General features: G+C 40.8%; 2 protein-coding genes across 51 annotated transcripts in view; both read right to left on the bottom strand.

Moving 5' to 3' along the window:
* Positions 1-1,645: 1,645 nt before the first annotated feature.
* The window catches only part of ZNF438 (zinc finger protein 438), a 195,568-nt gene continuing 171,215 nt past the window's right edge, over positions 1,646-25,998 (bottom strand). For all 50 annotated transcript variants that reach the window (XM_036256292.1, XM_036256129.1, XM_036256170.1 and 47 more), the window contains 2 exons: positions 3,598-5,359; positions 1,646-2,411 (listed from right to left, as the gene is read on the bottom strand). In XM_036256292.1, the coding sequence (XP_036112185.1) occupies positions 1,826-2,411; positions 3,598-5,348 (2,337 nt within the window). In that variant the 5' untranslated portion in view covers positions 5,349-5,359 and the 3' untranslated portion in view covers positions 1,646-1,825. The remainder of the gene's footprint in view (positions 2,412-3,597; positions 5,360-25,998) is intronic.
* LOC118626616 (proline-rich protein 3-like) lies at positions 9,624-10,266 on the bottom strand. The gene is made up of 2 exons (XM_036256582.1): positions 10,161-10,266; positions 9,624-9,934 (listed from the first exon to the last, which is right to left on the bottom strand). Exons 1-2 carry the CDS (start codon positions 10,264-10,266, stop codon positions 9,624-9,626), a joined length of 417 nt encoding a protein of 138 aa, XP_036112475.1.

The following is a 25,998-nucleotide window of genomic DNA, read 5'->3' as shown; positions in this document are numbered from 1 at the left end:
CCCAAGGCAATGCTGACGGGAAGGGCGTCCAGTCAGAGCACCTCCATGAGCCAGTCACATCTCCCGACTTCTGTTCTCTGCTGCATCTGAACTCTCCTCTGTCTAAAGACTGTCTGTGCCCTGTTTGCCTTTGCTCTAAGAATATGTGGTTAAAAAATGGCCACAAGTGGGGGTCTTTACGATCTTGGGGACTTCAGACTTTCCTTGTGCCCCACACCTTCACCTCCATTCATGCTCCAGACCCAGTCTTCTGCCCTTGGCCAACTGGTATTTTGGAAATACGATTTGTATCTGAGGACTGAGCAGTCTATGAATTATTTTAGTTTCAATTTCAACAGTATTCTAGGTAGATCTCATTTTTTAGCGTCTTTAAGATCAATCTTCCCAAAACAAACTAGGTAATGTACTAAATGGTAAAGCTGTTTCATGAATAATACAGTTCTAAAATATCAAACAGTGGAGGTCTAATAGTATCTCTCTGAAACTGTGTAGAGTGTAATTGGTCGATAAACCACAGCAAAAATTTCCAGAGACTTCCATTCCTACCCTCTTATTCTCAAATTTATAAAACTGTTTATGAAAAGCCAAAGACTGAATTTTCCCTTTTCATAGTATTTGAGCCAAAGCATGTCTATGAACACTTGCGTTTAAAATTAGACATTAAAAAGATGACTTAAGACCCACTATCTTATCACTTAGAATTTAGTTCTTCCTCTGTTTCAACATCTTCCTTTAGCAAGAAAAATGTTATGCTGATGCCCGGGCCATGCTTCAGGGAAAAAGGACTGGCCACATCCATGCACAGGGCTTTCATCTAAAGGCTGAAATTTTAGTAGGATCAGTGCTCAAGCTCCCCATTTCAAGAAAATAATTTCGTAGCCAGGATGACTAGAAACTTCAAATGGCAATTTTTCTGATTTGAAGTAATTTCCCAGGAATTTAAGAGGCAATCATTTACTCTTGACTTTTAAAGTGAACCTGGGCTTGAACAGCACAGTGAGTCTAAAATTGATCATTTAGTGACAACCCTCTGAAGTTAGTTGGGAGGGAGGGAAAGCAGTTGAGACACCTAGACATCTGGACTGAACTATCTAGTTCACTTTCCAGGTTGTAAATTTTCTGACCTGAAAATGACTTTTTACCAAAAAAGTAAATTTTTTTATTAGCCAAAGTACTAAAATTTTTTTTTGATTACTTTGATATAAAACACTATAGCTATAAAACCTACCAACATCTAATCTTCAAGGCAATGTGCATTTGGGAAAATAGAATTTTAAAAAATCTGAGTCCTGAAAATATGGATTTTAAATTATATTAGATGAGCACCTTATTAAATGCACTGCCTTATAGTATTTTTAAATAAACAAGAGCATTTGATAAATAGCAATTTGATTGAATTGAAATAATTATTTCACCTGGAAAATTTCACATTAGTCAATGTACTTAAACAGAAAATATTTGAACAAAAGGACACAAACACACACTCAAACACGTTTTTACTGAAAACAATATCTAACGAATGGCCTCTAAATTTCAATCTTTTTATTTATTCTGAAATAAAGTCTAAGACATTAAAAGTTAGTACATAGAATTTAAAAATAAAACTGCATATGGTTAGAAAAATATGCATCAAGGGCATATATTTCATAAGAAAATAAAATTATGTACAAAAATCACTCCTGTTTATTAATGCTGATCCTAACTTGTTTGTTTCTTATAGTTAACCACCACCATAAAACAAGAACTCTGAGAGAAAGGTGATACAAAACTCTGTTTAACCTCTTGTAGCTTGTCTTTCATTTTTCAGTTCTGCTGGGAAGTTCAATCAGTCCTGGCTAGTGAGTGCATTTAGAATCCTCCAGAGCTTGGGAGGGTCCTCACAATTGTGCTCTTGTTCCCAGTGCAGGAGGAGTTCGTCTTTCCTTCCAAGTGTCTGTGCACAAAGGATGCAGTTATAGCCAGAATGGGACTGGAGGAGCACGGAGTGTGGGCCGGGGCACGCAGGGCCCTGGGGGACTTCTCCTGGCTCCCTGGGTCCCAGCTGGGTGCCTTCATGTTCTGTGAGCATTTCTATGTCATTCTGATGGTGAAGGTAGGGCTGCCTTGTCAATTTAGGAACTGCAAGTCCCTCCTCATCAGAGGGACCGTGCTTCAGCACCTTTCTTCTTTCAGGATGCTGTTTCCAGGAGGGAGCAGCATGGTGCACCAGTTCTTCCTGAGCGGCCTGGACTCCTGGGGAGAGCTCCTCTTGCAGCCTGCCCTGGATTTCCTCTCCATGAACATAAAGTAAATGAAACTTTATTTCAGCAAAGGACTGGGCAGTGATCTGACAGCGACCACATTTGATTTGTAATTTGACTTCATCTACCTGGTTTAGGAGGAAGTCTTCTTCCAGGCTTGATTTGTTTTCCCTAAAAAAGAGAAAAATATTCAATATAAAATTGCTTGGAAAAACTGAATTGGAACTTTTCCTTTTTAAAGCTCTTGGCCATCAAAGATCTAAAACACACCCACTGATGAGCAGCACAAAGAGTGGGGAGACAGAGACAGCATGGGAAGGCCTTCAGCAGAGGCCTCAGAATCTGATTGTTACTCCTGCTTGGGGTCACACACTGCTCCCCAAGGTAGCTAACTAGTCTTTGGTGACTACAGGAACAGGTGTCAGCAATGTGAGAGTCAGGCAGTACCAAGAGAGGCACTCCAAGAACACGCTGGGTTGGTTGACAGTAACTGTCCACACCACCCACTGTTGCCATCTGTAACCTTGAGCACCAAATATAGTGGAATTTTACCTAAAAATCAAAGTGGACTATCGGAAAACAATGACAAGGGGCAGACAATCTAGTGTGGGAACATGTTTGCTTTCCATGGTGCTAATGAGGATTCAGGTCAGTGAAACTCTATCTGTCATCCAGGGGACAGTGGACAAGATGAGGGCATCCCTAGTTTCCCTCCTGCTCGAGGAAAGCCCCGCCAGGCTTACGGATGATTAGCTTGCTTGTTTATAATGCTAAGACACAGTCCCTGCAAATGGGAATGCCACAGGCCAAAGTTAACCTGGCCTGAAGGGAAAAGCAGGGCAATGTAGAGGGTTGAAGGTCTGGACACCTTCGGGTCTGGTCGCACCAAGGTGATGTGCAGGGGCAAATGACGCTGTTTAGATATAAATTCTGTGAACACCATGGTGGGGAAATTATTTGTAAAGAGTAAGAGGAACTATACATAAAATTTAATATTTCATATGTCAGATACAAACATAACCTGTTACTCCCTGGCCAGGTGGCTTAGTTGGTTGTAGCATCGCTCGTACATAAAAGGTGGGGGATGAATTCCAGGTCAGGACACATACCCAGGTTTTGGGTTTGAGTCCCGGTTGTGGCAAGTGTGCGAAACAACCGATCAATGTTTCTTACATCAATGTTTCTTTGTCACCTGACTGTTCTCAGTGTACCTCAAACAGGCATTTGTGGCCGGGCTTAGGGGGTCAGCATCAGTATAAATCATGACTGATCAGAGATGATATTTCATAGAACTAGCCTCATAAAATCTTAATCTGAGAGATGTCTTTGCAAATTTATCCATTCCATTAGCACTCACCTCTGCACACTCATGTCCCTGTCCCTGTTCTTCGGCACATCCTCTGGTTGCAGTTCGCTGGAGGAGGGCTCGGTGCTGATGACAACCCTATGCACTTCTTTCAGATGGCCGAAATAGATTCTGACGTGACCAAACACTTTTGCACAAAATTCACAGCACACGAGTTTCTTCAGCTGGCTCTCACCATGATGAAGTTCCATGTGTGCGCTCAGGCTGCCAGAATGCACATATGCCTTGCAACAAATCCGACAGCTGTATGGCCGGCTGTTAGTGTGTGTGTTCATGTGGTCTCGGAGGTGCTGTTTGAGCTGGAAGTGATGGTCACAGACAGGACATTTGTGCCAAGGCTTCTTAATGCCAGAGAATCCATTTCTGAATGCAGAGTTGGGCTTAGGGGAAGGGCTGTCATCCTGCTTACAGCCGAGATATCTAGAAGTGAAGGAATTATTTAGCAAACTGTCCTGTTCTAGGCTGCTGGGCCTCTGAGGCTGGAACACAGCTGCAGGAGCCAGGGGAGCCACGGCGGGCATGACAATGACAGGTTTAGGCATAATGCTACGATATTTTTTCATAGCCCCAGGTTTTTGGTCTCTGGATTGTTGGGAATCATTTCTTATTCTTTTACATTTCTTCCTTCTCCCCTGAAATGACAAGATTTCATCTGATGCCTTTAGTTTTCTTCCTTTTCTCTTTGCTGCCTCACTGTTCAGTTTTGTTTTGTAGTTTAGATCCAGTTTGGTAGCTGGACAAAAGGCACTTTTACAGGGACTCTGCTTCGACACCTGTGGACCAGGTACCACATCAAAGCCTTCTGTGATGGTGGATGTCTTATCGCAGTCTACCCTGAGCCCAGGTAAAGAAAAGTCCACAATGTTAGCCTCTGACTCACTTTTATAAAACTCGGTTGTTTTCATCCTTAAGTAGGGTAAGATTGGCAGTTTGCCTTTGGGGACTGAGGGGATCAACTGAGGCACGCTGCCCAAAATGGCTGGTGATGACCTGACTGTGCCTTTTGCAAGATCAACTTGTTCTTTATGTTTTTCACTGGCAACAGCAGGTTTATTGGATGTTTCTTTGCTTGAAAAGTTTTCTTTGTCTGAAATCTTCATGAGGCCCTGCCTGGCAGAGGGTTCCTCTGGTGTGGATGATGTTGCGGTGTCAGGAAGGTCCGGATCTCCATGGTCACTGGTCACTGGAGGTCGAGAATCTCTGTGGTCACGGCCATTGGTCAGTGCAGCCATGCTGACACTGGCTGGGGCTTGTTCTAGTGATGGCGCTGGCCCAGATGCGCTGGGTTGGGGTAGGGGTTCAGAACGGTCAGGCGGGGAAGGAGATGTCTGGGTTTGGGCAGGAGGTCTGCTACCACCGCGTTCAGAGGAGCTCAGCGCGGGACTCTTTGTTGACCATTTGTTATTTCTCGGGGGTTGGTATCGAGGAATAGGCAGTTTGAGGTTTTCAGGAGGGGGCAGTCTGGGCTTCTGGACTGGCTGAGCTGAGGCAACATGCGGCAATGCCACGAGAGAAAACGTCCCCTTATGGCCAGCAACCTGCATCAGAGCATAGTTCTGGGTGGGCATCCCTAGCGGTGCGGAGCCGACGGAGGGGCCTGGATTCACCTGATCAGAGAGTGATGGCGCAGGGCCCGACGGCACTCTGGAAGTTTGGACTTTGGGCACAATTTTCGGTGCAATGGTTCTAAACTGACTCTTGTTCTGAAAACTTTTTCCATTCTGTATTGTTCCAGAAGGCATGACAGATTCACCTGCAATGACATTACAATGTAAAAAGTCACCTTGGTGTAACTGTCCTGTTGCTGAGCATGCAAATAAGCTTCTTATTATTTACTCTGCCTAGAAGACATGCCTAGTCCCATCCTTATGCTTCCGGGCAAGTGTCTGTGTTCTTCAGCATCGAACGTGAAGGTTAACTCCTTCCTACCTTTCCCAAGGATCACTGATTATTATCCCTCTGGGTCCATAGCCCCTATTATAACATTTGCTACTTTTCATAATAATTGATCTGTTAAGTGTCTCCACTATGAAACAGAGCTTCTGGAGAGCTGGGACTCTGCCGTGCTCATCTCTACTCCACTAAGGCCATCCTCTCTGCTAACCTAATTCTGACTCGTCTTTACAGGTCAGTGCAACCCACCTCCTTCCTGATCTCCTGAGCTGCAAAGTCTCTCCATTGGTCTTCCCCTCTGGTCTGTTCTGCTGTGTATTATACTTATTTATCTAAATGTCTTGTTGTCCTTATACAATTTAAGCTTTGTGAGGGTGAAGCCAATATCTAATTCATATCAAGATATTTCCCCCTGTATCTTCAGTATGAAACAAATGTTTCTTTGTATCAAACTCATTTTTCACTGGATTCCAGGAACACCATTTGACCCCCTGGCAGGGCGATTGTTGCACAGTGGATGCATTCCACACTGAGTGCCAGCTTTGTTGCTATTTTCCCAACTGACTTGTGAATTTCTTCTCACACCTTTCAAACTGTTTATGTGTGCTTTTGCAATTAAATCACCAGTATTAAAAAAGCTGATGTGACACCTTAAAAATGTTGAACAAAAACAAAATGATACAAGGTGATAGGTAAAGAGACAGAGACAACATAAAAAACACACAAAATCATACAAGAAGCATCTTCTAGGACACTGACAGAATAGCTCTCACACTCCTAGGATTTATTATGACTAGAGACCAATTAGAACTACTCTAAGAAAACAATTCTGGAAACATTCTGATGCACTGCTTTAAGGACTGGATCACCTGTTTTATTCCTGAGGCCTCAAGGTCATTGGCCTGGCTGCAGAGGTTTCCCATGTCTAAGTACCTCGTTTTAGGCAGATTTCACTCCAACCCACGTTTACTAGGTACATACACTATTCTAGGAATTGGCTATTATAGGCCCATGATCCCTTTTCTAAAACCTTTGGGGCGCAATGTTTTGGAATTTATACTTTCAAATTTAAAAAAAGTAATAGGATGCATACACCACGTCACACCCAGCAGTCTGCAGAACATCCCAGTCACACCTATCACCACTTCTGCGGCAAGACAGAGAGATATTCACAGACAGCTGGACAAATGAAGATGCTTGAACAGTCTTACTCAATTCAGGTATTGCCTCTGAATGAGTTTTGGAACCCAACTTTTGATAACATTTTTTGTTTTCAGAGCTTTTTAGATTTTAGAGTTATGAACAAAGGCTTGAAGGCTTATTTATTTAGGGGATACCAATTATAAGAAGATGAAAAGACAATTTCTGCCCTAGAGAGCTGAAATCTAGTGAAAGAGACAATTTTAAAAAGTTTAAAAATCAATCTTGATTTTAATGTCTATGCCTACTAAACTAACAATTTTAGCAGAAAGTTGATTTTCCCCCCATGATAATAACAAATAAACAAATTGTAGTATATTAGGAAGAAGCAATGTATTCTGACCAACTGATTTTAGAAAGTAATCACTGGGGAAGAAAGAGTATGTTAAAAATATATTTCACATGGTAGCCTGCATTAGAATAAGATGGAAAATCACTAGTGCTATGGTCTGGAAAACTCACACAAGGATAATTATGTGATATGTTGTCTTCCTTTCTAACTTTGCTACCACAAAGCTCATGGGAAGGAGACTGTCAATCACCTGCCAGCAGCCACCTAAATAGATGTGCTATGCTTGCTTCTCCTTTCTACATAAGTAATTTGTTTTGTAGATTTACTTTCATAGCCTTTAAAGTTAAATGTCTTTCATTTTAAGCCTCATCTCATCTTTTTGGAAGAAGCACTGAAGTTGTAAATAAATATATTAAATTGTGATTGTGAGTCTTTGCAGAAAGCTTAAAATTATTAATAGTTTTTGGTTACCTAGAAACAAAGCTTATTAAATACCTGCACTGACAATAATAATAATGGTCATTGCATCTACACAACAGATTGGGTGTATGGGAGGAAACGAAGAGAAAACATTGGGTCATTTATATCTAGCTCATACTCTTTAATTTTTTTTTTAAATCCCCACCCAAGAATATGTTTCTTCATTAATTCTAGAGAGGAGGAAGGGAGAGGGAGAGGGAGTGAGAGAAACATTGATGTGAGAGAGAAACATTGATTGGTTGCCTCTCACATGAGCCCTAACCAGGGATCGAAACTGCAAGCTGGGCCCTGGCCGGTTTAGCTCAGCGGTTAGAGCGTCGGCCTGCGGTCCGGAGAGACCTGGGTTCAGTTTCCGCTAAGGGCACGTACTTCGGTTGCAGTTTGTCCCCGGCCCTGGTTGGTCGTGCGGGTGGCAGCCACTCGATGTGTCCCTTTCACGTCGATGTTTCTCTCTCTCTCTCTCCCTCTCTCTCCCTCCCACTCTATCTGTACAAAAATTGGAAAAATGTCCTTGGGTGAGGATAAAAAAAAAAAAAAAAAGAAACTGCAAGCTGGGTATGTGCCCTGAATAGGTGCCAAGCCCAGGACCCTTCAGTGCACAGGCCAATGCTCTAACCACTGAGATGCTGGCCAAAGCTCTAGTTCATACTTTTTTTTTTTTGAAATGCTTGTTTCCATTGTAAATACCACATGATCTCATTTATTTAATGAACAAAATAAGCTGATGAACAAAATAGACCCAGAGACATAGAAAGGAGTAGGGTTCAGATTGACAAACTTCAGAGGAGGGGGAGGGGGGGAATGGATAAGATAAATCAAAGAACTTACATGCATGAATGCATAACCAACGGACAAAGACAGCAATGCTGGGGGGTTGGGAAAGGATGGGGAGGAGGAGGTCTAGGGGGGAAAAAGGAGAAACATATGTAACAAAAATTAATTAATAAAAGTTGGGGGGAAAAACAAAATACTTGTTTCCACTGCATTTATTACTAATATAAAAAATGTTAAAAAGAAAAATAATTCATTTTCAGTTCTCCAGTGGTTCTCATCCCTCCCTCTTGCCCACACAACTCCTGACCCATTTCCTCAGGGCCAGTTCAGAACTGTGCCTGCTCACTGCCATTTTCACAAAAAAACAACCAGGATGGAGGCTAGGAGAGGATGGCAGGCAGAGGGAGATCCTCCGAATTCAAACGCGAGGGCTGGTGGCCACACAGTAACTCGGTCTAACTACAATGGGCTGCAGAGGAAAGTGGGCGGGCCCACCGCAGACTTTGAGCACATCCCATGGGCCCGGGTCAAACCCCGGAAAAGTGACACCAGAGAAGAGGGCAGCCAGGGAGGCAGTCTCACGGAAAGCTTCACAGCCCTCTGTGTTGGAAGGTGGGGAAAGCCGAGAGGGCACTGAGAGCCTCCCTGGTTTTGGCAGAAATACTCTAGCCACAGAAAGGCCATGAGGGGATGCAGGCTCACAAAGGACGGCCGTCACAGGCCACGGTGGTGGGGCCATGCTAATGATGGTGAAACTACAATGTCCAAAAGCAGGGAGAGTGGCGTCTGAGGAAATGATTGTACAGTCATCTAAACTTTACCCCAGGTCAGACAACTGGGGAGTTTCACAGAGCAGCTGCCAACACTGGGGGTAGGGGCTATCACATAAAAAGGACTTAAGCAGCCAGAAGGGAATGGTAGGAAACTGCTCCTGGGCTCAGGAATCGAGGGCAATGTGGGGGGCTGGGTGGACAAGTGCACAAGAAATAGCATCAAATCAGTGTTCTGCTCAGCAGTCAGTTGGTGAGGGGGACAGAATCCAGGAGTCAGTGAAGGAGCAAAGATGGAGTCCTGAAGGCGGGTTTCTGGAGGCTGGATCAGCAGAAAGAGTACACACCATGCATCAGTGATGAAACACAACTCTGGACCCCAAGTGGGGGAGGTGGTGGACAGCGGTGGGTGTCACTGACTGAGGGTGGTGGGTGGAACAGCCTCACAGTAGCTGTCACAGGGACACAGAGAAGCACATGGTCACCAGGTCACAGAAGTCTCCTTCCAGCCTGGATGGAAAGGCAGTCTCAAGAGGAGGTCCATTGATGCCTGGGTGGTAGAAGGCACAGAGGTCCTCATATCGGCAGTGGCCGTTTTTGGCAAAGTGTCAGTAGATAGGGCAGTCAGATTTGTCTTCCATAACCTGAGGTTCACCCTTGGAGGGGCAGGCATTCTTGATGAGCGACCAGCTTTTGAACTTTCCAGGATGTCTCTGTTCTTTGGGAAAACATCTCCTGGAGGGACTACTGTGGCCTCTGGGAAAAGGAGGCTCAGCACTGATCCCCCACCTACCACAACCATATGGATCAGACCTGGGGCCAAGGCCTCCTGAAACTGGGCCTCTGTCCTGGGGAGGTGGGAGACTCAGCAGCGGTGGAATCATCAGTGCCCTTGATCCTAGAGGACCTCTGTGAAGAGTCTGCATTCTTTTGAGTCTGGCTCCTTTCGCTCAGCATCGTGTGAGATTCATCCAGGTGGCCTGCAGCAGGAGTTTTCATCGCAGTGTAGTGTCCCATTGCACGCACACACAACTTATTTACCCATTCTACTGATGGTGGGCATGGGGGTGGATTCCAGTTTGGGCTGACTTGGGTCACCAGGCTTTCCATTGGCCACTGGGGGAGGGCCCAGAAGGCTGGGTGGTCCGATAGGGATCCCACATCTTCTTCTCCAGTTTCTACCCGCTTTGGCCCTTGGGGCTGCGGCAGCTGCTGCTGCTGCTGCTGATTCTGCTTCTTTCGTTTCGGCATTGTGGTTGCAGCAATCTCTAGTTCACTCAACTGATTGAGCACAAAATATTTATAGCAAGAAAAAGGCTACTTTATCCTCAGTCATAAATCCTCTTGAAATAATATGTGACAATAATACATCAAAGCATAATCTATATCACCTCACTTGACTGCTCAAAACTGGCAAGTGGTCTTTATCTCAGAGTCAAAGCCAAAATCAGTGCAATGGCCAAAAGGTCTCCTGCCATACGGCTCCTGGGAACCTCTCTAATTTACTCCTTCCTCTCTAGACACTGCGGCCTCTTTGCTGTTCCTTAAATGTGCCACTTACTCACTTCCCCAGTCTCCACACCTGCTCTCACTGCCCGGATCTTCTTCTACATAAATTCCCAGGACTTGCTCCAGCATTTCCTCCAAGTAATGCTCAAATTGCCTCTTCCCTGTAAGCTCTTCTCTTAACACCTTCTTTGAAACTGCAGCTCCATTCCTAATTCCTCATGCCTCCGTTCCAGCTTCCTCTGGCACAGTGGCTCCATCCTATGGACCACATTATGAGCCCTGCCTCCCCAGCAGAGAGAATTCCTTGAGGGCACGGAGCTGGCCTCTGTCTACAGGGCCTAGAAGAGTGTTGGGCAGGTGTTAGAAATGTGATAAATACTTGTTGAATTTGTAAGTGGTAATAAAGTGACTAATGGCTGAATTAAAGAATATACACACTGAACCTAGAAAATTTTCTAAAAGAAAAAAAAAAAACTTAAAAGCAAACTTTAACATTTCCAAATGTTGAAAATTTAGAAAAAGAAAGAGGATATATCTATGGAACATTGTTTTTTTTTCCAATTAAATTTCACTCATTGTCAGAACAAGGAAATGGGTTGGCACCATGATAAAACCCTTTATTATTTTTATTTCCAGATAGAGTGGGAGGGAGAGAGGGAGAAAGACACAGAGAAACATGGATATGAGAGAGACACATCGAGTGGTTGCCACCCACATGACCCCAACTGGGGCCGGGGGCAAACTGCAACCGAGGTACATGCCCTTAGTGGGAACCAAACCTGGGACTCTCTGGTCTGCGGGCCGATGCTCTAACCACTGAGAAAACTGGCCAGGGCCTTGATAAAGCCCTTTAAACTAAAGGGATAGATGAAGTCAACTGACTAACCAACTGAGGAAATAAGAGAGCACAGTAAATTATGCTGCTAGGATACAAACTAAAATAGTCAAAGAAGTAAGCAAACTCTGAAGAAGCTGAATTAAAGAAAACAGACAGACATAAAGGGCAAGGAGGAGGATTCGAGTACAGAAAGCAGAGTCAACAAGAAATGGGAAAACTGAACCTCAGAGGCAATGGATGGTAATGTCAACACGAAGAGGAGCAGAAATAACAAAAAACAGATGCTGCAGCTGAAGCAACAATCAGTGGTCAAGGTCAACTTGAAGTCTCTAAAGACTTGGGTTGTGCAGGGCCTTTCTATTTTTTATGACCAAAGGTAAGAAAGCAACCTTCTGACAGATAAGGTTTCCAGAAATAAGACTAGATACACTTTATAGAGCCATTCCAAAGGGAGTGAGCTAATTATGATGCATTTAAAGTTAATGTGCTTTGATTGATCTTCAAAAGTTTCTACATTAAAGTGGAAATAAAACCATATAGGAAGAGTAATGACATTCAAAGGACAAGAAGACAACTGCGGCCCAGGAGCAAAGGAAATCCTTGACAGTAACCAGCAGTCCCAGAAGGGAGAATATTGACTGATCAGTGAGCAGCCTGGGCAACATGAAACGAAGGAGTCCTAGTTGACAGGTATGGAGCCTGTCAGAGTTAGTTCTCCTCAAGTTATCTGCAATTTAAAGGAAGTGGATATAGGATAGACAAGTTTATCAGTTGGCTTAATGATCAATTATCAATAAGCTAATCACAAGGAATCCGTGGGCTAAAAAGATAAGGACTTATTTGGTACATTTAACTCACTCAGGTTTACCTGGATCTGCTGCAAGTACACATGAGGGTGAGAGTCTCCATGAAGGTGTGCGGAGTCTCATTTCCCAGAATCATTAGGATGAAGTGATAGGGAGTGAAACTGATACATTAGAAGAAATGCAGGGAAGGAGAAGGAGGGCAAAGCCACACAAATAGAAGAAAAACAAAACCAAACCCAAGGGGTTAGTTAAAAGTCTAGCAACAGGGTACTAACAATGATCATCCAACCATACAAGGTAATACTACGCAGCAGTAAAAAGAAAATGAGCTAGACTGATATGGACTACTCTCCAAGATGTGAGATTTATAGTATGCTATGACTTGGATTTTAAAACACAGTGATACACACACACATACACACATATATTCCTGTATATGTATAGGATATTTCTGAAAAGAAACCAGTATTATGGTGGCCACTGTGGTGGGGCCCTGGGGAAACTAAGCGGTCAGGATGAGACAGGTGCTTATTTTCCACTGAATACTCTCTGTATCTGGTACACAGGAGGTGCTTACAAATATCTGTTGAACGAATGAAAGGAAAATGAAAATTTCCCTATCTGAATCTGTTTTTTAAAAGGGTATCTTTTAGGACAGTGCTTTTCAACCAGTTAGCTGCAATAATTTTTCAAACATGCAATACCTGACTTTTCCCTTAGGCGTTGTCAAAAAAAAAAAGAAAAAAATGACAACAGCCAACACAATAGCCATCTGGTGTGAATGAGTCAAAATTATACCTATTTTTTTTTTGTCAGACTGGCAAAATATCTATATTTTGGTGTGTCGCAGAATTTTAGTAATTTGTTCATGTGTGCCATGAGATGAAAAAGGTTGAAAATCGCTGTTTTAGGATATTCATGATGGGTAAATGTGTGTATGAATAAATGACTGTCTAGATTATACACAGGAGTGTCATTTTTTTTTTTTTTTTATATTCCTTGCATGCTTAATCACAAGAATTGCTAACGGTAAGGAAAGTGATCTAATAATCTGACAGGCAGTGCATAACTACCCCCAAAATATTAAGCACTGAGAGGTGTCAGACCTCATTATCTTTTTTTTATTTTATTATTTTTTATTTTATTTTTTTAATCCTCACCCGAGGACACTTTTCCATTTTTTGTTCAGATAGAGTGGGAGGGAGAGAGAGAGAGAAATATCGATGTGAAAGGGACACATTGAGTGGCTGCCACCCACACAACCCAACCCAGGCTGGGGACAAACTGCAACTGAAGTACATGCCCTTAGTGGGAACCGAACCCAGGTCTCTCTGGGCCATAGGCTGACGCTCCAACCACTGAGCCAAACTGGCCAGGGCTGACCTCATTATCTTTGAAGGACAATTGGAGTCCTGCAAACTGTTTCTCTAAACATTTGGTTCTTTAGGACAAGACAAGGCAATTTTCAATAAAGGTCAGTTATGCTACAATAACTACAGTTTTTTTTTTTTTTTCCTTTTTAAAGTAGTCTGAAGAGCAGTTCTTAGAGAGTTGAAAGTAGCATTAAGTTTTTAAAACTGTAGAACACTAAGACTGTATGACGGTAGGAAGTCTTTCTCTGCAATGTAGCTACAAGAGCCGTTTACTCCACTGCACACTTTTAGGCCTTTCACAGATGGTGACCAAACACCCTCACCAGTCACCTACTAAATTACAGATCTCATAGAGCTGTGCACTAAATAATGAGGGGTAGAAATTTCCACTGACATTCATAATTTCTGGAAATCCTGCAAAATTACCCATAACACAGTTTAAGAGACTCACAGGACTCTCAGGCTCTAAACATGGACTTTTATTAACTGAAAACATAAAAGGCTCACTCAGTAAAATTAATTTTGCACAATTATACAACGTGAATATTTAATATTAGGATTTTAAATGTGGGCTTTTTTTTTAATATGTTAAGCATATTAAAAATAACTATTTTGAAAAGTGACATTTATAGAAACTGATCTAACCGTGGTTTTAAAAAGGAAACTAATAGATATTGAGTCCTTATTATGGTCTAGAATCTGTGCTAGGTCTTTTAATTGAACCCTTAAGTAAACCCTGTAAATAAATATTATTGTTCCCCGTTTATAAATTAAAAAAAAAAACAAGTCCTGAGGAAGTGAAATAATGTGCCAAAGTCCACACCACCAGATCTGTCCCATTCCAATCTGAAGCAATGACTTTCCTCTCCTTCATTCTCCCTTCAAAAGAAGAAAAGTTATATACAAGTTGCCCTAATTAACTCCAGAATGTAGTATTATTTCTGAATGTTTAGGAGGAAAAAAAAGTTTGAAATAAAAATGACTTGTCAGATCCCCAAACTTCAATTTAAATAATTTACCTTTGAATGATTATTTCTGAAAACCCACTTATTAGAGAGAACTCATGGAAAATTAATAATCATTTGAAGATAAAGCAGATTTTTAGTTGAATCTGCCAGTTTTTATCCATAGGACTCTGACAAATTCAGTAAGATTGCCAGGTATTTGTTGGGGAAAATGCACTGTGCGCCCTGGTTCTCTTCCTCCATCACCTGCAAAGAATTTGACCTGATGGAGATGGGTGGCTCATTAGAGGCAGCAGGGCGAGAACTAAGGCTCGCCAGTACCAGTGCAAACATCTGAGCCAGCTTGATCCAGCTGCCACAACACAGCGGGCACAGATAACACTAACAGATCAGTTCTTGGGGCAGACAACTCTCTAGATAGCTGCAAACAGCTCACTTCCTGATTTCCTGGGCGGAACTAAAGCCTCCTTTGTTGCTTCTGAACAAAGCTGTTCTTGAGTGCCCCTCTGTGGGTGTGGGCAAACTCCATGATTCCTTGTGTGGGGCCACAGGCCTATGCTGCCCATGGAGCAGGGAGCAGGTACAGAAAGAGAGGAGTGTCTCTGCTCTGGAAACAGGCTCCAGGAAGCCAGGAGCAGGACAAAAGTACTGCCAAGTGTTAGCCACTTAAAGAGCCAAAACTTTTAGGTGTTGTTTAGGTTTTAACTTTATTAAACTGAAAAACCCTATTTTTGATTTTATTTGTTGGCATTCCATTTTTCCCTCCCACTTGACTTTCAAATAACAAATTCCAGTTGGGGTTCAAACTGTTTCCCGGGATGATTTTTGGTTAAAACAAATATGGTAAAACCCTGGAGACATGTGAGATAAAAGAAATGCCTCATAACACAGGGGAGCTCAACTTAATTTTGTTGAAAAACCCTATAAACACATTTAGCTATTGCCTTCCCTCTCCCCAAGGCCCTGTCCGGGCTCTGCAGCCACAGAGTCACCAGGAGGTTACTGAGCCCTGACAAGCACACGCTGTAAAACAGCAGCATAGGCTCCAGTGTGCTTTTGTTTCTAAGGACAGGCTGCCAAATACCACTTCTATCCATGTAGCTACAGCACAGAGACCTCCCAGAGTCCTTATATCCAGGACCCAAATTCCAAGAAATCTGACACAGTACAAAGGAAATAAGCATTTCCCCAATCAGACACCTTGCATCCTGAGCCGAGCTTTGTCCATTCTCCTTGACACATGCCCTGCCCTGCGGAACGATGCTCTTACCGGATAGACTTCCTCTCCTTCCCTCCTGTAACAATACCTGTGAGATCCAAATACCTTCCATTCAGCACAGGCCTTTGAGAACTGCCTTGCCAAACAGTGAATTCATAGCCTAGCTTAGCTAGAAAAAGGACTCTCATTTTCTGAGCACCAGAGCTTCTTTATTTCTTAGCACTTACTAATATTGTTTCTTAAATATTATTCCAATGATAAGGACTATTTTGTATCAGGTACCATGTAAAATACTTTATGTGCATTATCCTTTCATCCCCATAATAACCTGAATTGGGAATTACTGCTCTATGTACATTTTACAGATAAAGATTTCAAAGCTGGTAAGTAACAGGCTGGAACTCAAGCCTTAGCCCATTTGACTCAAAGGGCTCTTTCCACCTCCATATGCAGACTGTAAGCTATTACACGTGGTTATGGCCACTATCATCGTTTCTAGTGGAAAGATCATGGGTTTTGGGGTTCAGACAGAGGTGGTTTCAACTCCTGGTTCTGTCTTGTGACCTGTGAAAGTCACTCTCTGAGTCTAAGTGTTCTCAATTATTAAATAGGCATACTAATAGTTTCTGGCTACAAAGGTCTATCAGGATTAAACGAAAAAAGTCCCCATGAAGGTGCCAGGGTAGTGCCTACCACATATTAGATGCTCAGCGGACATTAGTTTTCCACTTCCTCTTGCCCAAAAGTATGAGGTTCCTGACATTTATTTTTGATGGAAAAAAAAGAACACAAATCTTGAATGCTAATCCTATAGAAATAGTACTGAATCCTTACACTGGTACTTCTTTTTGGAGAGCTAAATAAAGGAAAGAGGGAAGAAATGTCTATTACTTGTCAATAATGTTCCCAATAAATCTGTAAAGCATTTTTTTTTTTTCTTTTCTGACTCTCTTCTGTCACCCACTGTGGCAGATCAACTTCCCTACGTCTGATGTCTGATCCATCTTATCAGGCTCTCTCATTTCTGCCCCCCCCCCCCAATTTTTTACAATCCAGTTGACAAAGTGCTACTCAGATGGACAACTGTAGTGAAAGGAGTTAGCATATGTGCATTTTTAAAGAGCTGTTTTTGGGAGACACCCCTCCCTGTTTTTGTTTATATTGAGTATTGATGCTAATTGTTGTTGCTTTCAAACCTGCTGGAAACAAAACTTCCCCTCAGACTGTTCAGGGGGTGGGGTGAGCCCAGGGCTCAGGAGCCCTGTGAGGAATGGGGTCTAGAGTGGGACTAGGGACACTGACCACATCTCTGGAGGCCTGTGAGAGCAATGGCCACGAGATTTCTCAATTCAGCAGCAGAATGTGTGGACTTTCACAGAGGGCAGGGGCAGAAGATTCTGAATTTTGAAAGCACATCCTTGTGGATGTCAGCATTTGACTGAGGAAATCATTAAGAGATCATTTCAGATAACTAATTAATTAATTATATAATATCCCAAATGAAAAAAAAATTAAAAGCTTTAACATTTACAATACATATTAATAATCTTCAATTTCAATGAATTTCCCCTTCATTTGAATTAAGCCACTTTAGCACTTATTTCTGGGAGAAATTGCTTTGATTTCAGTTGTTTCTGATAAAAAAAATGTTGAAAACTATATAAAACATTTTTATTTTTAATACATTTAGACATATAAAGTTTAGCTTTTTGGCCCAAAATACTGTAATATGGATAAGATTTTGCTCATTACTACAAAAGAGTCATTCTGTATCTATACCCAAATCTAAGAATAACTGAGTAGCATAACCCTATCCTACCATTATTTTTTTGTTAATATTATAGAATTGTTAATATTCAGTTGAGTCACATGGTTGAGATTAAGAAGGTTTTGCTATCTGAACTTCATCAAGGTAAAAGTAGCAAATCACTTCATTTCATACCTTGTTGATACCGTTACAATAATCTGGTTATTATTTAACAGGAAAGCAGTGAAAGAGAGACTAGATCATATAGGCATGCCATTTACACAGCCTTGGCAGAAAGCTACAGTTTAACACTCCAGGTCTGTTGCCCACAGACCTATGGGGAAAGGATGGACAAAGGCAGTTTAGATGCATGCCCAGTAAGGTGTGCGTGACCTAGAAAGGTGCCTACCTGTCAGTCACACCTGGGAACAAGTCAGTGGCCAGAATAGGTGTGGCCACTGCAAGGGTGCAAAACCTGAATATATAAACTTCTGAGCAAAAGAAGTTTGCTGGCTTAGTTCCCTCTCTTGCTTGCTGGAGCTCCTGGCTCTCCAGTTGCAGCGGGAACATTCCACCACATTTGCCCACATGGCCCACAGCCATGTGTACTCCATACAATGGACTAACAGACTAATGCTGTACTGGATCTGGCTGCATCATGGAGGGGAAACTCTGGACAATGACCCTGCGTCTAGCCATGCTGAACCCACGGCTGCACCCTTTCCAGGGCTGGACATGAAACTTTGGAACCCCAGGAATGTAACTCCATGCAAATAAAGTCTTTTACCACATCTCATTGTTCTGTGGGGGCTTCTGAAAATGCTCATTTCAGCAGTATGCCAAGAACTTCACTCCCACGAGTGATGGGGAAACTGGTCCACTGATTTCTCCTCTAACAATATCACCCATAACAAATACCTGTGCATACTCTCTCCAGATCCTGATGTTTACTATGTCGGTTGTTTCTCAACAGGACTAGTGAGCACAGAAACATCTGCAAAAGAGCTTCAGTAAACTGAACGAATGTCTCATGGCAAGAAATCTTCAACCGACAAATTAAAAATGGGTCCCTTCTTTTTAAAATCTTATAACCATTTCAATATCAGTTGGAACAGTAAAGTATCTGAGATGACTAACAACATGACAGTTGGTAAAGAAAACCTTTTCCTTAGTGGGATAAGGAGAAAGAGAAGGTTTCCACAGCAGAATGTGCAGTAGTTAGAATGATTAAAGTAGAACACGCAGAAGGCTGGAAGGTTCTTGCCTTTGGTTGAAATAACCACGATTATGAAACCAGAGTGATAAAGGTCACAATGTTTCAACAGTGTAGTTAACAGCAAGGGACTGAAATCACAAAGATAGTCTTATTTTTATACTATAATTTCAAAAGCTAATTTACTTTACATGTATAGAATATTTTTAAGGAGGGTGCAAACTGCATTTTAAAAATTGAAGTAATTGTTCCTCTGCTTTATAGTATAGTTTTACAGATGTTTTATCTTCACTTCCAATTGATTTTTAACTCAGAGTTTTATAACATTTTTTTTGTTTTTTGGCTGCACGTTCTTCCATGCTTCAGTTCATGATTTATAAGTATCAATGCACAGAGCCATGTATTCCTTTATGTCCATAATTATTCCCTTGCAATGGACTGATGTTTGTGTCCCCCCAAAATCCTATGCTGAATCCTAACCTCCAAGTGTAGTGGTATTAGGAGGTGAAGCCTTTGGAAGGTAATTAGGTCACAAGGATCGATTAGGTCATAAATGGGATCAGTGTTCTCTCTTGCCCTCTTCCTGCCACGGGAGGAGACAACAAGAAGACGACAGTCTGCAACCCAGAAGAGGGCTCTCACCAGAACCCGACCATGCTGGCACCCTGCTCCTGGACTTTCAGCCTCCAGAAACGTGAGAAACTTCTGTTGTTTGTAAGCCAGTCTATGGTGCTTTGGTATAGCAGCCTGCAGGGTCTAAGACCTCATGGAGAAAGAGAGGTCACCAGGTAGGAACTCATTCACTGTTCCTTCCTTCTACTTTTAAACTCATTTCTTTAATTATACAACACAAATTTACCTTTTCTGGGGTGGAGGAAAAGAAAGAAGAAGCACTCTCTCTCTAAATATAAAACTCATCCACCTCAAGTCTTAAACATTAAAATGTGAAAAAAAATATGCATCCTAGAATAAGAAAATGGGGCATTTCCAACTCTGTTCTGTACCCCACACTTCTCTCCAGGCCTCTTGTGCTGTCTCAGGGATCCCATACCACTGACGAGCTCCACAGACTAGGGACCTTCCCTGACCATCCTATCCAAAAGGAACTGCTCAGCCTCATGCGATCACTTGCTGTTTTCTTTCTTGGCTTTAACTGTCCTTCATGACACTTGCCTTTATGCTGAGATTATATTAACATATCTTCCTTTCACTAGAATGTAAGCTCCAAGAAAGCAGGGGTTTGTTCTGTACACCACCAGGACCTCGGTCCCTAGATCAGTGTCTGGTACACAGCAGTCACACATTATGTTAGTTACAAAATGAGTGAATTATTAACTTTCAACAGTACTGTCTTGCTTTTTCCTTTGTTTTTGCTGAACACACAAAAATAAAAACCAAAACAGCAATTAAGAGTCCTTGGCCTGTTTCCTCTTCAAACTACTGCCCTATCTCCTTTCATTTCTTCATGAACAAAGTTATTTACTGTAGGTACTGTGCATGTTCCCTGTCTGCTACTCATCAATTTCTACTTTCCTCAACCTCTAAACCCATGAATTTTGTGATGAAGTGCTAAAATGTCCTTCTGTCAGGAGTCAGATTGGGTGCTTAACCTATTATCTCTCACTTAAACCTCCACCAGCTCTTGACATTACATCTTCAGTCCCAGATGCAGAAATTGAGTATTTCTTGCAAGGGCACAAAGCTGGTAAGTGAGAGCTGGATTTGAATCCAGGTCTGTCTGGCACCAAGGCTGTTCTCCTTCCATTCCAACACACTGAGCTCACTAAGGTGTTCTGCAGTTTATCTGTTTATGTCAGTCTCCTCCAATGGTTCGAAAGTGCCACACAACTCACCTCCATGTTGATAAAACAACCTGTTTTGACCTACATTTTCCAATCAAGAATGTAACTATCAGGAGAGAGAGAGAGAGCTATTTTTTTTCTGACGGGAACGTACAGCATAGTTGCTAGGAAAGTACTGAAATTTACAGAGTAATTTCCTTCACAGTGCACACGGCGTCACAAACCAGGCTTGTTACACAGGTGGCTTCTTTTACAGAGCTTCTGGTGAACAAATCAGACTTATACTAAAATGGAACTCTTTTAAAGTAACAATTACACAATAAATTTAAAACGGCACTTTTAAGTACTGACAAAGTAGTTTGGGTTTTCCCTTACCCGAGGATATTTTTGCATTGATTTTTGCATTGAAGGGAGGGAGGGAGAGAGAGAGGGAGGAAAGAAGAAACACTGATGTGAGAGAGACACATCAATTGATAGCTTTTATTTATGAGAAATAAAGAAAAAAGTCATTACTAAGGTGTTTTATAATTTTAGAAGCAATATAAATTTCCTAGATATTTTATAATCCCATATTACCTGCTTCTAAAACTGAGGTCACTGAAGAACATTAGGACTGAATGAAAGTTTAAAAATGCTGAAAGAAATTCTAAATTCCTCATGTGGCATATCCTGCCCATTCAGCATTGTGGCCAATGGTTTGGATCTGGGAGATTTTCCTTGTTAGGAGGAGTCCTCAGGGAAAACAAGATACGTTACATCACATATAAGAAAGAGCAGAGGACCCTTTGGTTCTTCCATCTACTACAAATGAGTCTGAGCAAGACAATAATCCTATTGGCCTTAGTTTCTCCCTTTAACAAGAGAGGATGACATTAAATTATTGTTTCTCAAAGTGTGGTTTGCAAACCCTGTGGAGCGTCCCAACACTCCCTTTCCATGCCAATAATAAGGGTCATTGCCTTTCCCACTATGTTGACCTTTGCAGGTGTTGCACTGATGGAACGAAAGGGAGAACTGGGGGAAATTGCGCTAGCACCTTAGCTTAAATATAGGCAGGGCTCATATTCTCTACTGCCACACTCTCTCAGTAGAACAACAAAAAGGTGGTACAGAATTTTGATGAACTGTCATCCTGACATGTCTTTTTAAGATTCTGAGGCTGGAACATTCCTCCTTGTAGGGCGCTTTCGCTGAGCACTGTGGCGGCTGCCTTGAGGAAGAGCCCGGTGCAGCTGTTGGTCTGTGAAGCTGAACTGAAGCTTTCTTCATGGAATACCATTTTTACTTGAAAAACCACATGACAGACACGTTGAAAGAACATATTTAGACTTGGGTATTGGCAGACATTTTCTCAGAAGTGAATGAATGAAGCTTATCACTACAAGTAATCTTTGCCATTGATAAAAATCATTCCTGAAGCAGTAGTTAGAACTTTGGAAAACTTGAGCTCATTGCCAGGAGCTTCCCAATACTTAATGATCTTTCATATTGTTACATTAACAATATGATTTTTACAATATTGTATAAAACTATGTATAGTAAGTCCTCACTTAATGTTGTCTGTAGGTTCTTGGAAACTGCATAGGTTAATTAATAGAAATAAGAGCTAAATTCCTATGACACATTTCTCATCACAAAAACAGCACCAATAAGGAGCCCAAATACTTGTAATAAACATTAAAATAAATATTATACATACATTAAAAAAAGATGAGTTAAAAACAAGTAAGAGAATTCTTTTCCACCCCGTGTATTCCAGTTCAGAATCTTGGATGGCCAGAGCCTGCCCTGGCAGCTCAGGGTTCAAGCGGGGACCCGACCTGGGCCGCACCTTTCCTCAGGGTGACCTCACACACCCACACGCACTCAGACTGGGACAATGGACACAGGCCAACCAACCTCCCATGCACACCTTTGGGACGTGGGAGGGAACCGGAGCGCCCAGAGGAAACCCCGCAGACACGGGGAGAACGTGCCAACTCCACGCCCCGTGGGCCAGGCCAGAATCAATGGTTTTTTTTCTCTCGTCAACATTGTAATGAAGGGGCGTTGAATGAAATGACATTATTTGAGAACCTGATGCATATATAGAGGATCTACTTAACCCAGTGAACTAATATTTTCTAAATAACCAATGCTTGATGCTACATGGATGGGTATAAGACTCATTCCAGTGTAAGGCAGACCAAATTATAACAGAATACAAGTACACTGACATGGCTTTAAATGTCACAGTACAACTAAACTTTAAGAAGTTACCTGATTCTATTAAAAACAGTTATAGTTATCTAACATGTTTTGGTGTAGTATCAAAGAAAAATATTCACAATTATCTGAAAATGCTATGAAAATACTCTCCTGCAACTATGAAGTTGGTCTTTTGTTTTCAAATGTTTCAGCATAAACAACATAGAGCAACACACTAAATGCAGGACTAGAAATGAGACTTCAACCATTTTCAAAGAAGTCAGATTTTTAAAATATTTGAAAAAAACCATAAGTCAAAAGCCAGTCTTCTTACTACTTTTTTGTCTTAGAAAATAGCCACTTACATAAAATGTTATTTATGTTAAGCTATAATGAGCTTAACATAGGTTTATTACCTTAAACTGGATTTATAAATACATGTTTTTCAGTTTATAATCTCAAATATGGTAAATACCAATAGATATAACTGACACAAACAAATGTTCTTTAGGATCCTCAATAATTTTTAAGTGTGAAGGGTCCTGAAACAAAAACAATTCTGAAAGTTGCTAAACTACATAAAATCAAATATCCCAGTTCTTCTGAGATTCTATATTTTTTTTACTGTGTGTGTGAATGAGAATAGAAAATAAAATCTGGAAATGCCTTGCATTTGGTAAGTTTTTAATTTTTTCACATTTGTTTTCTTTTGAGAATATTATACAGCAGACCCATAGGACAGTCTTGATAATAAAGTTTGTAAAGGCAATTTATGCTAATAAAAGTCAGTTATAATTAAAATGTCACTAGTGGGAAATGTTAGAGTACATATTAAATAATAAAACGCTTGACAAAAAATCTTATAAATATTCAATGCTTCAGATATTTATTTTATTTAATTTGAATTTATAGTCATGAAATATCTCAAATTATATTTTAACTAATGACATTTTTATTTTTCCCTCAATTTTAAGAAATATCATCACAAGATTCTCCTGGCAGTATAGTATATACTGCAATATTCTTATTTATTTATTTATTTTTAAATAGAGTATGTATTAAGAGACTATTATCAACATGCATTCAAAATTTTAAATTATTTTATCAAAACAAAAATAATTGTAAGTTGCTGCTTCTAATGTAAGTCGGATGTTGGAATTTCAGTACCGTTTTTAGGATTTTGGTGCTAATTAATTTAAAGACAAGAACAATATGTTTACTCTATTAAAAGTATCACCAGATTTGTTAATTTCTATTCCTAATAGTATTAGGCCTTTACAAACATAAAATGCCTAACCTATATTTTTGGCTTGTAACATCAAACTTCTTTGCTTTTATTCCTGCTCAACTCATCACACCAACCATCTGCCTAAATAAAGATGTAAGCATCTGTTATATGGAAAGTGGTCTCAGGGGCAGATGTTTCCATGCTTGTGCTCATGTCACTGGAGCTGGATACATTATTTGAACAGATGTATACAATCCAAAAGTGTTGTGCCCCACAGTGAAATGTCTCCAACTGCTTTCTATCAAAGTACATAAATGCTATTTGCACCTGCATTTATGTTAATGATATAAAGGCAGCAGGGTTCTGACAAAGTGAGATGTGATGCTATGAAATATATTTACATGGTTAATTGGAGTTTCTGAGAGACTCTGCTGCCAAATGGCCACTCTGACACTGATATATGTCCACGTAGGTTACCTGATTAGCAGCCTGCTTTTTAAGCAGTGGAAATATGGCTATTTCAAAGGACAAAAATACACATAATCTGACTTTCCTAACTAATAAAAATATTCAAAATTCTAGTATTTTATCTCAAAATAAGAAAATAACTTCCAGTATAAGGTCCTTTAGGCCACCCAGGTCATTTCCATTTTATTTTAGAGGAAATTTCAATAGGTATGTGTGTGTTTTCCATTTGTACTTCTGTCAACAGCATAACATACTGATAATCCATAGTGGTATTTTACAGAGGTTATTGCCTTGGAAAGTTCCAATTTCCACATTAAGGAGTTAACCAAAACCAGCTTGAAAAATGTCAATTTGTACTTGGTCTGCAACATAAAATGGTACCAAAAATCCAAGAACAGCATTTACACCACTAGTTAAGATCAAAATGTTTCCATATGAATGTCTCATATTTGAAAACATAACATTTTGGTAATACATAAGGAATGTTTCCCCCCCGAAATGAGGTCATAAAGCCATGTTAACCACTAAACGCAAAACATCAAATTACAGTGGTTGTCCTTGCTACTGTGCATTAAATGTGAGAGCTGAAGAGCCAAAGAATTTGCAATAATAGTTGTCTTTGTAGTTTTACTGAGCTAAGAACTTTTGGTCACTTTCAAATAATATATTTATTACTTTATTAACTTGACATTGATAAAGTTATTCTATCTGAGTTAAATGTTACCCAAAATAACTTTTATTCTGCAGTTTATACTGCTCTTTAAAAGAGTTTACAAGGTACATTCACATACAGCCGATCCTCATTATCCACAGGTTATATATTTGCAAATCCTCCTGCCTGCCTAAATTTATTTGCAGTCCCCAAATTCAGCCTGGTGGCATTTTTGTCATCAGTTGTGGATATTTACAGGCAAAAACTTGGAGTCACCTGATGTGCATGTTCTCTGCAGTGGTGGATGGATGCTCTGCCTTGTTTCAACTTTCTCACTATATAAACAAGTGTCCTTTTCATGATCATATTTTCCTATTTTGTGATTTCACTGTTTAAAATAGCCCTCAAGAATGGTGTGCCATGCTGTGCATTATTCCTAAGCATAAGAAGACTAATGTGCCTTATGAAGAAAATATATGTTAGATAAGCTTTGTTCAGTCAATGGTGTGTCTGTGAGTTCAATGTAATGAACAATATATATTAAATAAGGTGTCTTTAAACTGAAACACACATAAAACTAAGTTCTGTATTGACAGTTGATGAAAATGTTGTATAGTGACCATAGGCTCATAGGAACCTAACCCGGTATTTCCCTTAGGAGCAATGGTTCATTAATCACTAATTCAGTGTTTGTGGTGACTTTGTAGAATTTTTTATATTAGCTAATTTAGTGTTTGTGTTAATTATTGCTAATGAGGAAAATCGACTGTACCTTACCTTATTTCACTGTTTCAGGGCAAGAATTATTATCCCCATTTGAAAGAAGGAACTGAGGCTCACTGACTTAGCCAAGATCACAGAGCCTCAAAAAAAAAGGGCAGAAGAATAACCAGAGCTCAACTGTCCAGCGCTTAGCTTAGTGTTCTTTCCCCAGCACGAAAGAAGAGGAGAGGAAGAGAAGGGGGAGAGAAGGGGG

The sequence above is a fragment of the Molossus molossus genome, unplaced genomic scaffold, assembly GCF_014108415.1.
Source record: "Molossus molossus isolate mMolMol1 unplaced genomic scaffold, mMolMol1.p scaffold_m16_p_1, whole genome shotgun sequence".
In the NCBI taxonomy this organism is placed as follows: Eukaryota; Metazoa; Chordata; class Mammalia; order Chiroptera; family Molossidae; genus Molossus; species Molossus molossus.
Note: the sequence above shows the minus strand (reverse complement) of the source record. Positions and strands in the feature narration are given on the sequence as shown.